Source organism: Pristiophorus japonicus, chromosome 1 (genome assembly GCF_044704955.1).
Source record: "Pristiophorus japonicus isolate sPriJap1 chromosome 1, sPriJap1.hap1, whole genome shotgun sequence".
Taxonomy (NCBI): domain Eukaryota; kingdom Metazoa; phylum Chordata; class Chondrichthyes; family Pristiophoridae; genus Pristiophorus; species Pristiophorus japonicus.
In genome coordinates this window covers 513,625,563-513,637,814 of record NC_091977.1, presented here as the reverse complement: position 1 = coordinate 513,637,814, position 12,252 = coordinate 513,625,563, and the positions used below count along the sequence as shown (strand labels likewise).

General features: G+C 46.1%; 1 protein-coding gene across 1 annotated transcript in view; it reads left to right on the top strand.

Moving 5' to 3' along the window:
- lama1 (laminin, alpha 1) overlaps positions 1-4,142 on the top strand; it is a 439,104-nt gene extending 434,962 nt beyond the window's left edge. The window contains exons 62-63 of the mRNA XM_070895870.1: positions 1,529-1,751; positions 3,727-4,142. Of these exons, the coding sequence (XP_070751971.1) occupies positions 1,529-1,751; positions 3,727-3,887 (384 nt within the window). The 3' untranslated portion in view covers positions 3,888-4,142. The remainder of the gene's footprint in view (positions 1-1,528; positions 1,752-3,726) is intronic.
- The last annotated feature ends 8,110 nt before the right edge of the window (positions 4,143-12,252 follow it).

Sequence of the window (12,252 nt, the reverse complement as noted above, 5' to 3'; positions counted from 1 at the left end):
GTGTCAATTTCCATGGTTCCTGCAACATCTATGTGGATTATGATACTTTTTGAATCACTGTTAGTTAACCTCGTGCCCCTGATGATGTGTAGCTCTAAAACCTCCTCGTCCTGTTGTTTTTCTTCCATGCTTTGTAGTCTCTGGGGATTTCTACTTATAGCTTTGAAAGCTGGTTTACCCTTCAGTTGGCATGCCTTCGCAAGATGCCCAGTTTTCCTGCAGATGAAACACTCTGCCTTCACATATGGGCAACTTTGAGCAATGTGTTGTCCCAGGCACCGATAGCAGGACTTCAATGCCAGTTTCTGAGACCTTGGGGCCCCACTGCCTTTTACTTTTAACCTGCAGGCGATTCACCTCGGTTGTCTGACGACTGGAAATAGTATAAAACTCTCGGGAATATTGGTCGGCCATGTCCATTGACATAGCTGTCTGACACGTTAAATCAAAAGTCAAGTTAGGAGTTGTCAATAACTTTTTTCTGATCGCATCATTTTTCATCCCACAAACAAAGCGGTCACGCAATGCTCGGTCCTGAAAGTTTCCAAAATTACAGTGAACAGATAGCTTTTTTAATGCTACAATGTACTCACTGATATTTTCTTCAGTTAACTAATCTTGTATTCCAAAACGATAACTTTCAGCAATTTCCAAGGGCTCAGGACTGTAGTATTTAATCTGCTTAAGAGTTGTGTCCTTTGGCTTGACTGGCACAAGAAAATTTTTCAGGGTTTTCCTACACCTCGGGCCCTGCTTCAGCTAAGAAAAGAGCCCGTTGTCTTTCTAACACCACCCGGTTATGGTTTTCGTCATTGGGGACTTCAATGATATTATTTGCGATGAAAAACATTTCTAGCCACTCCACATACGCTCCGAAACTTTCACGGTCGCGTTGAAACTCCCCCAAACACCCTATTATTCCCATAGGCGCAGCCATCTGGACTCTGGCAGTTCAGACAAGTGTGCTTGTAATTTACCTTAGATTTGTAGCTGTTAATCAAAACAGAGAAGCTCTCAATCTCTCACTCGGTTGGCTGAAACCTCCACCAACAAAAATTGCAGCTTTTTTTCTGCTTTATCCCATCCTCGTCGCCATTGTTATATCTTCAGTACAACTCAAACACAGACACAGCCTTAAGATGGCAGAACACTCCGGAACTCTCGTCAGGTGACCTGTTCCCTCTTTATTATAAACAGCACCGGCTGCAGTGCCACAGGAGTCCACAGGTGGAGCTATATATATTACACCTCCCTAAACCTCTCTAGCTCTCTTTCCTCCTTTTAAGATGCTCCTTAAAACTACCTTTTTTTTTAGCAAAGTTTTAGTCATCTGTCCTGATATTACTTATGTGGCTTGGTGGCAAATTCTGTTTGATAACACTCCTGTGAGGCGCCTAAGGAGGTTTTACTATGTTAAAGGTGCTATATAAATGCAAGTTGTTGTTGTTGGCTGTATAATGTACATTCCGTTCAACCATCCAAGTTAGTGTCTGGTATTATTTAATTGTTTAAACTTCTTTTCTTCCAGGTTCTGTTCCATGTAAATAATGGTGCTGGAAGGATTACAGCCAGGTACGAACCCAAGGATTTAAGCCAGTTGTGCGATGGCAAGTGGCATAAACTTCGAGCGAATAAGAGCAAGCATCGTATTGCGCTGACTGTGGATGGAGTTACTGTGCAGGTTGATAATCCCTATACTCACTCAAACTCCGCAGACACTAATGACCCAATTTATGTGGGAGGTTATCCTGGTATGTATTATTATTAGTAGTTTGACTTCTACATTGATGTGTTAGAACTAAACATTGCACCTTATCCACTGCATGTAGTCCAGTTCTGTTTCTTGAATCACTTAGCCAGCACATATTGCAGTAGTCCACATCTAGATCCACATCAGGAAAATATTAGGGGTTAGATTTCAAATTAAAAAGAATGAAACAGATCACAAACCTGTTTTAAAAAAAAAATGAAAGTGCATTTATTTATTGGAGTGACCTACATCAAAAGACGCTAAATTTGTAAACCAAAATTAAATTAGTTTATATGTTTCTATGTTTCAAGTCTGACTCCAAGTGAATGAGAGTTAGTGGGCCCACGTATTGTGTTGGTTATGCTCCATTTATAAGGCCGAATGGACAAAAAAAAAGGGCAGAGACCTGTAACGCCAGGTCTTCCTCCCCATTAGCATTGTCACACACACTGCAAGGGTTAACCAGGACAACTGGAGCAGGTCTCCAGTCGTCCTGGTTAACCCTTGCCACTGGATAAAGGCCTAGTCTGTCAAGCCCGTGTGGTGGCTGATGTGCAACGGTCACCTCACATTAAAAAAATCCACGCACAGGCATCTTCCACCCCCTCAGTTGGAGTTCAGTACTGGAACATCGGCTCCTTCATTGAAACATCTGTGAACTCTTGTGGAAGCAATCCACATGAGTTCACATGAACTCATTCTCATTCGAGGGACCGCCTATGATGTGACACACTTCTGGTGAGATTGGAGGTGGACGCGAGCAGCTTGATCCTGAAACAGGAGGGGGTTTCATGACCGAGTGATGCAGAAGTATCATCAGGCTTTCCACATCTTTTTTCAGCCATTACACCAATGCAACATCACTTCTTAATCACACTTTGGTGTTGCTAGGTTGCACCTTTATGTAAAAAGTTAGTTAAAGGGGCAGTCAGCAAATTACAAAAACATTTTACATTTATTTTTTCTAATTATGAGAGAGGTTTTTTTTTTACTCATCGCTGCATAGGTTAAGGGTCTTTGTAGGCTAGCTTTGCAGTTGGCCATTGTTACCCCAACCATAGCTCTTCACACAATGGGGATCTCTGAGAAACCCCATTTCATTTGTCTTGCTAGCTGGAGTATTAAATCTGCCAAAAATATGCTCAGTTAGTGAAGCAAAATATATTTTGTATCCTATGACTTTCACATAAAATGGAAATAGCTGGTGCACATTATACAATGCTCTCCGCTCCCTTCGAGGAGAGAGATCCATCGTGCCAGCACAACACTGCTGCAACATTCCTGTGTGAGGCCAGACAGTGAATATTGGCAGGCTATTCAAACCTTGGTAGGGAAAGCATAGGTCAGTAAGATTTCAATCCTCACCCAATGTCTATGTATGCACTCTATCCAGCCAAGGATCCAGCACTGGATAGTGACCAGTAGTGGGTACCCCTGGCTGATTATTCTTCCCAGCTCAGGGATCCCACGGCCAATTGAGGTGCTTGTACTGCTACCTTGGTTCCCGGTGTCGCTGGCAAGGCCAGCATTTATTGCCCATCCCTAATTGCCCTTGAGAAGGTGGTGGTGAGCCACCTTTTTGAACCTCTGCAGTCCATGTGGTGAAGGTACTCCCACAGTGCTATTAGGGAGGGAGTTCCAGGATGTTGACCCAGTGACAATGAAGGAACGCCAAGTTGACTTGGAGGGGAACTTGGAGGTGATGGTTTCCCCATGGGCCTGCTGCCCTTGCCCTTCCAGGTGGGAGAGGTCACGGGTTTGGGAGGTGCTGCTGAAAAAGCACCTCTCAAATTATTCAATACACAATACCTAACTTCTAATGTTTTTTTAATTTAAAATTGTAACAAATTGTTTCAATATTAATTGTAACATTTAACGACTCACAAGCTTTAATTTGCCACATATTACATACATTGCCACGATTTTTCAGCCAATGATACACATGTTAATAGCTGCATGTTTATCTGTTCACACAGCTAATGTGAAGCAGAATTGCCTGACCCTTCAGAAGCCATTCCAGGGCTGCATGAGGAATCTCAAGCTGACAAAAAACCAACAGACCGAGGCCTTTGAGTTCAGCAGGGCCTTTTACCTGCGAGGAGTGGTCCCTCACTCCTGCCCAGGCACAGAGCACTAGCCTCCAGGGATTGCCCTCCCTGCCAAGAGAATTTTATCAAAGCAACTGGAGCCATACCCGTCTCCCCAATGTATTAATCGGCCTCCTTGACTCAGGATAAATGTGTGTTTTAAGCCAACATAAATTACTGTTTATGACAGATGCTTAACTAAAAGATTTTGTACTGTACAACAAGTACCTCCATTAAAAAAATGTTAACGGCATCAGGATCAATATTTTAATTTTTTTTTTCAATCCATGTTTACAATTGGTTTTCCTTGACAGCTTTTACTGAAAAGTTAAACCTTTGTTCGTTTTGAATATTTTAACATTTTTGTCATTAAAATGCAAACATGATTCGATCAAACACCGAACAGTGTGTTTTGTGTTATTTTGTATTTGCACCGTTTGTAGAAACTTTTAAGAAATTAAAGAAAGTTGGTCTTAAAGTGAACCTATTACCTGCCCTTCAAAACTGCGCGTTTAATTCTAAAGTTGTTTTCAAAACAACCCCGACAAGGTGACTGACTTATGAAGTGACTGAATTCATTCACTGAGCCAGAATCAGAAAGTTTATGTTGTGCCTTTCCAGATAACTCAATGTTCAGTCTAATCTTGATAATTTGAAGTTATTTTTCCACTTAAAAAAAAGTCTGAAATAGCCAGTAGTTTGAATTAGGCAATGGAAATAAAACAGCAAAGTAGGAATTTAGTCCTTAAAAAAAGTGTCATCATTATCATAGGCAGTCCCTCGAAATCGAGGAAGACTTGCTTCCACTCTAAAAGTGAGTTCTCAGGTGACTGTACAGTCCAATACGGGAATTATAGTCTCTGTCACAGGTGGGACAGACAGTCATTGAAGGAAAAGGTGGGTGGGGAGTTTGGTTTGCCGCACGCTCCTTCTGCTGTCTGCGCTTGATTTCTGCATGCTCTCAGCGACGAGACTCGAGGTGCTCAGCGCCCTCCAGGATGCTCTTCCTCCACTTAGGGCAGTCTTTGGCCAGGGATTCCAGGTGTCGATGGGGATATTGCACTTTATCAAGAAGGCTTTGAGGGTGTCCTTGAAATGTTTCCTCTGCCCACTTGGGGATCGTTTGCCGTGTAGCACTGCCCCGTAACACTGCCCCCCAGTCATCAAAATCCATGGCATGGCCTTGGACAACGTGGACCACTTTCCATACCTCGGGAGCATATTATCAGTAAGGACAGACATCAACGACGAGGTCCAACACCGCCTCCAGTGCGCCAGCGCAGCCTTCGGTCGCCTGAGGAAGAGAGTGTTCGAAGACCAGGCCATCAAATCTGGCACCAAGCTTATGGTCTACAGGGCTGTAGTGATACCTACCCTCCTGTATGGCTCAGAGACATGTACAGTAGACACCTCAAATCGCTGGAGAAATACCACCAACAATGTCTCCGCAAGATCCTGAAAATCCCCTGGGAGGACAGAAGAACCAATGTTAGCGCCTCGTCCAGGCCAACATCCCTAGCATTGAAGCACTGACCACACTCGATCAGCTTCATTGGGCGGGCCACATTGTCTGCATGCCCGACACAAGACTCCCAAAGCAAGCGTTCTACTCGGGCAAGTGTGGGGGTGAGATTGCCCCTTTTTATAGGCCCGTTAGTGCCTCCTTTGTGCGCTAATGGGACAGAGGAGATTTTCCACCTGGGGGAAGGGAAGCGCTACTGCCTCCCGGGAAATTGCCCAAAGGTTTGCGGAGTGTGCGCCGACCACTTAACACCCCGTGGGGTAAAATGCCCAGCGGGCCACGAGGCTGGTGCGAGTGGATGTCAACGGCAGCTTCGCGGCTCTCAGGGCGCTCCATAAAGGGGAGGGCGCCAGTGCCCCGGGCCGCCATCCTTTTTTGCCTGCCGACTCTCGGGTCAGATCGACGATGGTGGCCCCAGTGTGGTCCAGGTCGCTATCATGCAGCCTGGCACTCCATCTTGGGTGCCGGGGCTACAGGCCCAGTACCATGCTGCCCCTGTGGCCCAGTGGAGACCATCAGAGGCCGTGCAGAATGCGCAGCGGCCCTCCCCTTTAAGCGAAGGGGAGAGGCATTGAAGCGCATTAGCATCCCGGAACCCGCGCCCCAAAGGAAGTGAAGCGCGCGAGATTGTGCTCCGCTTCCTTTGAGGGGCGGGGAACCCAATTCAGCGGTGACGGCGGGATTTCCGCACTGGGTGCGGAAAGTCCCAGGCCGAGTGGGTTACTGCCCATATCAGGGTTGCTTAATACAAGTTTAGAGTGGACGGTTGTGAATTCGCAGCGCAGTGACTGTTGTTCTGTAGATAAACCTGGCAGCTATTTAAACACAAACATGGTCAAATACACCTTTGGCAAAGGTTGTAACAGATTGCTCAAATATCGGTTGTCGGGTTTGATCTGATTTTTATAGAGTGGTGGGGGTACATGCGCGGTAAACTGGTCAATAAAATCCAAGTGTCGTGCTATAAGACCTAATCTCCTTTCATCTGTAGTGCTACACTTGCACAGTGAGATAAAATTGCTTCTGCTTGCAGCCAAAGCTGCCACAATGCGCCAGAATCCGAGGTCTGTTGTAGCATCGCAATCACATGACGCACATTGAAACGTCCCCTGCCGATCAGCATGAGTCTGACTTTGTTGGCCAGTAGCTGATGCACCTGAACGAGATGTGCACAGACGAGCTGCACTGGACGCACTCACTTCCGCCACAATGCCACCTTGCATGTGCAGATGCGTGCGTAAAGCAGCATGGATGAACCTGCACAATGCCATTGTGTGTTTCAAAGGAATACTCCATACGGTGAGTACAAATTGTTTGATGCAAGTGAGGCAACATTATTTAGCACTGGGACAAACAGTGATTTATTAAAAGAATATGGGTGCGAAATTCGGTTTGGCGGCCGGTAACCGCTGCTGGGCAGGACTTCCGGCGCAGAAGTCCAGTCCCGGCAGCGAGATTGGAGTTATGGCCCCCGAGAGGCAGTGAAGCGCAATGTCACGTGCTCCACTTCCTCTCGGGGGCGCTAACTGCGGGAAGCACAGGGCCCCCCCCTTCCGTTAAAGGGGAGGGTGCGCTGCCGAATCTGCATCGGGAAGAAGGGTTCACCACTATACCAGCGGGAAGCGGGGTGCCGTGGCAGCAGCCCAGCACACAAGCACAATGCCAGGCTGTAACATCGCGGCACGGAACCTTGCACTCGGATTCAGGTGAATTTATAATTGGGAACAAAGAAATGACAGACTAATTGAACAAATACTTTGGTTCTGTCTTCATGAAGGAAGATACAAATAACCTTCCAAAAGTACTCGGGGACCGAGGGTCTAGTGAGAAGGAGGAACTGAAGGATATCCTAATTAGGCGGGAAATTGTGTTAAGGAAATTGATGGGATTGAAGGCCGATAAATCCACGGGGCCTGATAGTCTGCATCCCAGAGTACTTAAGGAAGTGGCCCTAGAAATAGTGGATGCATTGGTGATCATTTTCCAACAGTCTATAGACCCGGATGGATTGGAGGGTAGCTAATGTAATGGCACTTTTTAAAAATGGAGGGAGAGAAAAAGCGGGTAATTATCAACCGGTTAGCCTGACATCAGTAGTGGGGAAAATGTTGGAATCAATTATTAAGGATGAAATAGCAAAGCATTTGGAAAGCAGTGACAGGATCGGTCCAAGTCTGCATGGATTTATGAAGGGGAAATCATGCTTGACAAATCTAGAAATTTTTGAGGATGTAACTAGTAGAGTGGACAAGGGAGAACCAGTGGATGTGGTGTATTTGGACTTTCAAAAGGATTTTGACAAGGTCCCACACAAGAGATTGGTGTGCAAAATCAAAGCACATGGTATTGGGGGTAATATACTGACGTGGATAGAGAACTGGTTGGCAGACAGGAAGCAGAGAGCCGGGATAAATGGGTCATTTTCAGAATGGCAGGCAGTGACCAGTGGAGTGCCGCAGGGCTCAGTGCTGGGAACCCAGCTATTTACAATATACATTAATGATTTGGATGAGGGAATTGAGTATAATATCTCCAAGTTTGCAGATGACACTAAACTGGGTGGCGGTGTGAGCTGTGAGGAGGATGCTAAAAGGCTGCAGGGTGACTTGGACAGATTAGGTGAGTAGGTAAATGCATGGCAGATGCAGTATAATGTGGATAAATGTGAGGTTATCCACTTTGGGGCAAAAACACGAAGACAGAATATTATCTGAATGGCGGCAGATTAGGAAAAGGGGAGGTGCAATGAGACCTGGGTGTCATGGTTCATCAGTCATTGAAAGTTGGCATGCAGGTACAGCAGACGGTAAAAAAGGCAAATGGTATGTTGGCCTTCATAGCTAGGGGATTTGAGTATAGGAGCAGGGAGGTCTTACTGCAGTTGTACAGGGCCTTGATGAGGCCTCACCTGGAATATAGTGTTAAATTTTGATCTCCTAATCTGAGGAAGGACATTCTTGCTATTAAGGGAATGCAGCGAAGGTTCACCAGACTGATTCCCAGGATGGCTGGACTGACATATGAGGAGCGACTGGATCAACTGGGCCTTTATACATTGGAGTTTAGAAGGATGAGAGGGGAACTCATAGAAACATACAAGATTCTGACGGGACGGGACAGGTTAGATGAGGGTAGATTGTTCCCGATGTTGGGGAAGTCCAGAACCAGGGGACACAGTCTTAGGATAAGGGATAGGCCATTTAAGACTGAGATGAGGAGAAACTTCTTCACTCAGAGAGTTGTTAACCTGTGGAATTCCCTGCTGCAGAGAGTTGTTGGTGCCAGTTCATTGGAAATATTCAAGAGGGAGTTAGATCTGGCCCTTGCGGCTAAAGGGATCAAGGAGTATGGAGAGAAAGCAGGAAAGGGGTACTGAGGGAATGATCAGCCATGATCTTATCGAATGGTGGTGCAGGCTCGAAGGGCCGAATGGCCTACTCCTGCACCTATTTTCTATGTTTCTACGATTTCAGGAAAGCAAGGCCACGATCGGTAAGTCGGCCATTTGTGCAAATGTCAGCGCTGCACCTTCCCTTTAATTTTCGCCCCGCGGGCGGACTGAGACCCGGTGCGCGACCCGTGAGGCTGGCGTGGGCACCACCCGTGGCAGCCTCACAGGGCGCTATCGAATTTTCGCTCCGGGGTGAAAACGGGTTGCCGCGCACGGTGGTGACGTCATCATCGCCGGCAGCCCAGGGCGCTACCGGTCAGCATCTCCACTAAGTCCCGCGGGCGAGAAGTCATTTGCGCCACTAATGGAAGGAGTACATGTTGTGAATTTCTCTCCCCATGAATTAATTGGCAATTATCCAAATGCTACATGACAGATATAACCAAACCAGGAGAGTTCGCTTAAGCCCTCCCTTTGCTGGGGTGCCTGGAGGGGCCAGAGCCTTTTTGGATAACAAAAGGTTTTGCACACACTGGTGAATATTCTATTGGTAATGGAGAGTTTGTGCTTATTTAAAAGAGTACGTCAGTTAATCTGATAGACATGACTACTACTGACACTGGCGCCTGGGATACTAATCATGCACACATGGTTGACTGCCCTAAAGGTAAACAAAGTGAAGCTAACTCCATACCTCCTGTGTGCGAGATATCCAACCCCTTACATTCCTGTAACACTATCCAATTTAATACTGGAGGAGTTTTGATATGTACTTGTTGATTAAACAAAAAACTATAGCACTCTTGGTATTGTGACATTGGACACTTGCTGTGGAATCATAACTGGGACTACAACTCCAATGCTAGACATCTATAGGTACTCATAGCAGCAGTAATGAACTATTGGTGGACTGTTCATAGTTGTAGCTACAAGAGCTGATAGAATATGTTGACTATAACCATTCTGACTTTCTTATATGGGATCATGTACACAGCTAAATAGTTACATTCGTTTCTGTTGAGATTTTCTTTTCAACTGCAAATGCTGGACCTTTAGTAATAAAACAAAATGCTGCCAATGCACAGTAGGCCAGTCAGTATCTAAAGAGAGAAAAGATAGGTTCAAGTGTAGTCAGAAAAATTACTATTGGATACAAGAACCCCTTGATCGCACTGATGAGGGAAGGGAAGAATTATAGAAATCTACAGCACGGAAGGAGGCCATTTCGGCCCATTGTGTCCGTGCCAGCCAACAAGAGGCTATCCAGCCTCATCCCACTTTCCAGCTCTTGGTCCGTATATCCTGTAGGTTACGGCATTTCAAATGCACATCCAAGTACTTTTTAAATATAATGAGGGTTTCTGCCTCGACCACCCTTTCAGGCAGTGAGTTTCAGACTCCCCACCACCCTCTGGGTGAAGAAATTTCCCCTCAAAACCATCCCTCCTCCCCCATTACTTTAAATTTATGCCCCCTGGTTGTTGACCCCTCCGCTAAGGGAAATAGGCCCTTTCTATCCACTCTATGTAGGCCCCTCCTAATTTTATACACCTCAATGAGGTCTCCCCTCAGCCTCCTCTGTTCCAAGGAAAACAAACCTAGTCTATCCAATCTTTCCTCATAGCTAAAATTCTCCACTCCCGGCAACATCCTTGTAAATCTTCTCTGTACCTTCTCTAATGCAATCGCACCTTTCCTGTAATGTGACCAGAACTGCACGCAGTACTCCAGCTGTGGTCTAACCAGTGTTTTATACAGTTGAAGCATAACCCCCCCCTGCTCTTATATTCTATGCCTCGGCGGGGGGGAAAGAAGTTACTGGTGAAAGTTACATTAAATTGTTGAGTCCTATCATAGAAGGCTGCAAACCGATTTTTAAAGGTGGAAAGAGGCAAAAATGAACAGATACAGTAGCCTAGTGGGAATGGGTTGGATGAGCAACCCATCTTCCACCATCACCTTCAACAAGTGCGAGAAACTCATGGACTTCTTTGTCTCTAAGATTCCCTTCCCCTGCCCTAGCCCTGAACTCGCATCTTCCTCCAGTTTCTCTCCGATCTCCCCTTAATAACCTCTCCACGCTCATCTTGTCTATGAGGCCCACATCCTGCTCCCTCGACCCTATTCCCACTAAACTTTCCTTTTCTGGCTCCCATGTTAGCTGACATTGTTAACAGTTCTCTCTCCTCGAGTTCTGTTACCCTCTCCTTCAAATCTGCCGTCATCACCCCTCTCAACAAAACAACCTTCGACCCCTCCATGCTTGCAAACTACCGCCCCATCTCCAACCTCCCTTTCCTCTCCAAAGTCCTTCAAGGTGTTTTCGCCTCCCAAATCCGTGCTTATCTATCCCGCAATTCCATGTTTGAATCTCTCCAATCAGGTTTACGCCCCTGCCACAGGATCGAAATGGTTCTCATCAGTCACAAATGACATCCTTTGTGACTGTTACAAAGGTAAACTATCCCTCCTCGTCCTTCTTGACCCGAGTGCTGCCTTTGACATCATTGACCACTCCATCCTCCTCCAACGCCTCTCTACTGTCGTCCAGCTGGGTGGGACTGTATTCGCCTGGTTCCATTCTTATCTAATCATAGCCAGATAATCACCTGCAATGGCTTCACTTCCCGCTCCTGCATCGATACCTCTAGTGTCCCCCAAGGATCTATCCTTGGACCCCTCCTAATTCTAATCAACATGTCTCCCAACGGCATCATCCGAAAACAGTGTGTCAATTTCCCACATGTATGCTGATGACAGCTCTATCTCACCACCCCTCCACTATCTCTAAATTGTCAGACTGTTTATTCTGACATCCAGTACAGAATGAGCATAAATTTTCTCTAATTAAATATTGGGAAGATCGAAGCTATTGTGCTTGGTCCCAGCCACAAACTTTGCCTGTTTAACTCCTTCATGAAATGGTTCAAAGCTGTTTGAACTGACTTTGACAATGCACTATTACTGCTTGCTGAAAAGACTTGCATTTCTATAGTGCCTTTCGCAGTCTTTGAAGTGTAGTCACTGTTGCAATGTGGGAAACATGGCAGCCAATTCAGCTGAGTCCACGGCCAGATCAGCCATGATCTTGATGAATGGCGGAGCAGGCCCGAGGGGCTAGATGGTCTACTCCTGTTCCATGTTCTTATGTTCAATTTGCACGCAGCAAGCTCCCACAAATAAAAATGTGATAATGACCAGATAATCCATTTCTTGGTAATGTTGATTGAGGGATAAATATAGGATAAAGTGCAACATCCCCACCGGCACCTGGGAATCCCTGGCCAAAGACCACCCTAAGTGAAGGAAGTGCATCCAGGAGGGCGCTGAGCACCTCGAGTCTCATCGCCAAGAGCATGCAGAAATCAAGCGCAGACAGCGGAAGGAGCGAGTGGCAAACTAGGCTCCCCACCCACTCTTTCTTTCAACCACTATCTACCCTACCTGCGACAGAGACTGTAATTCCCATATTGGACTGTTCAGTCACTGGAGAACTCATATT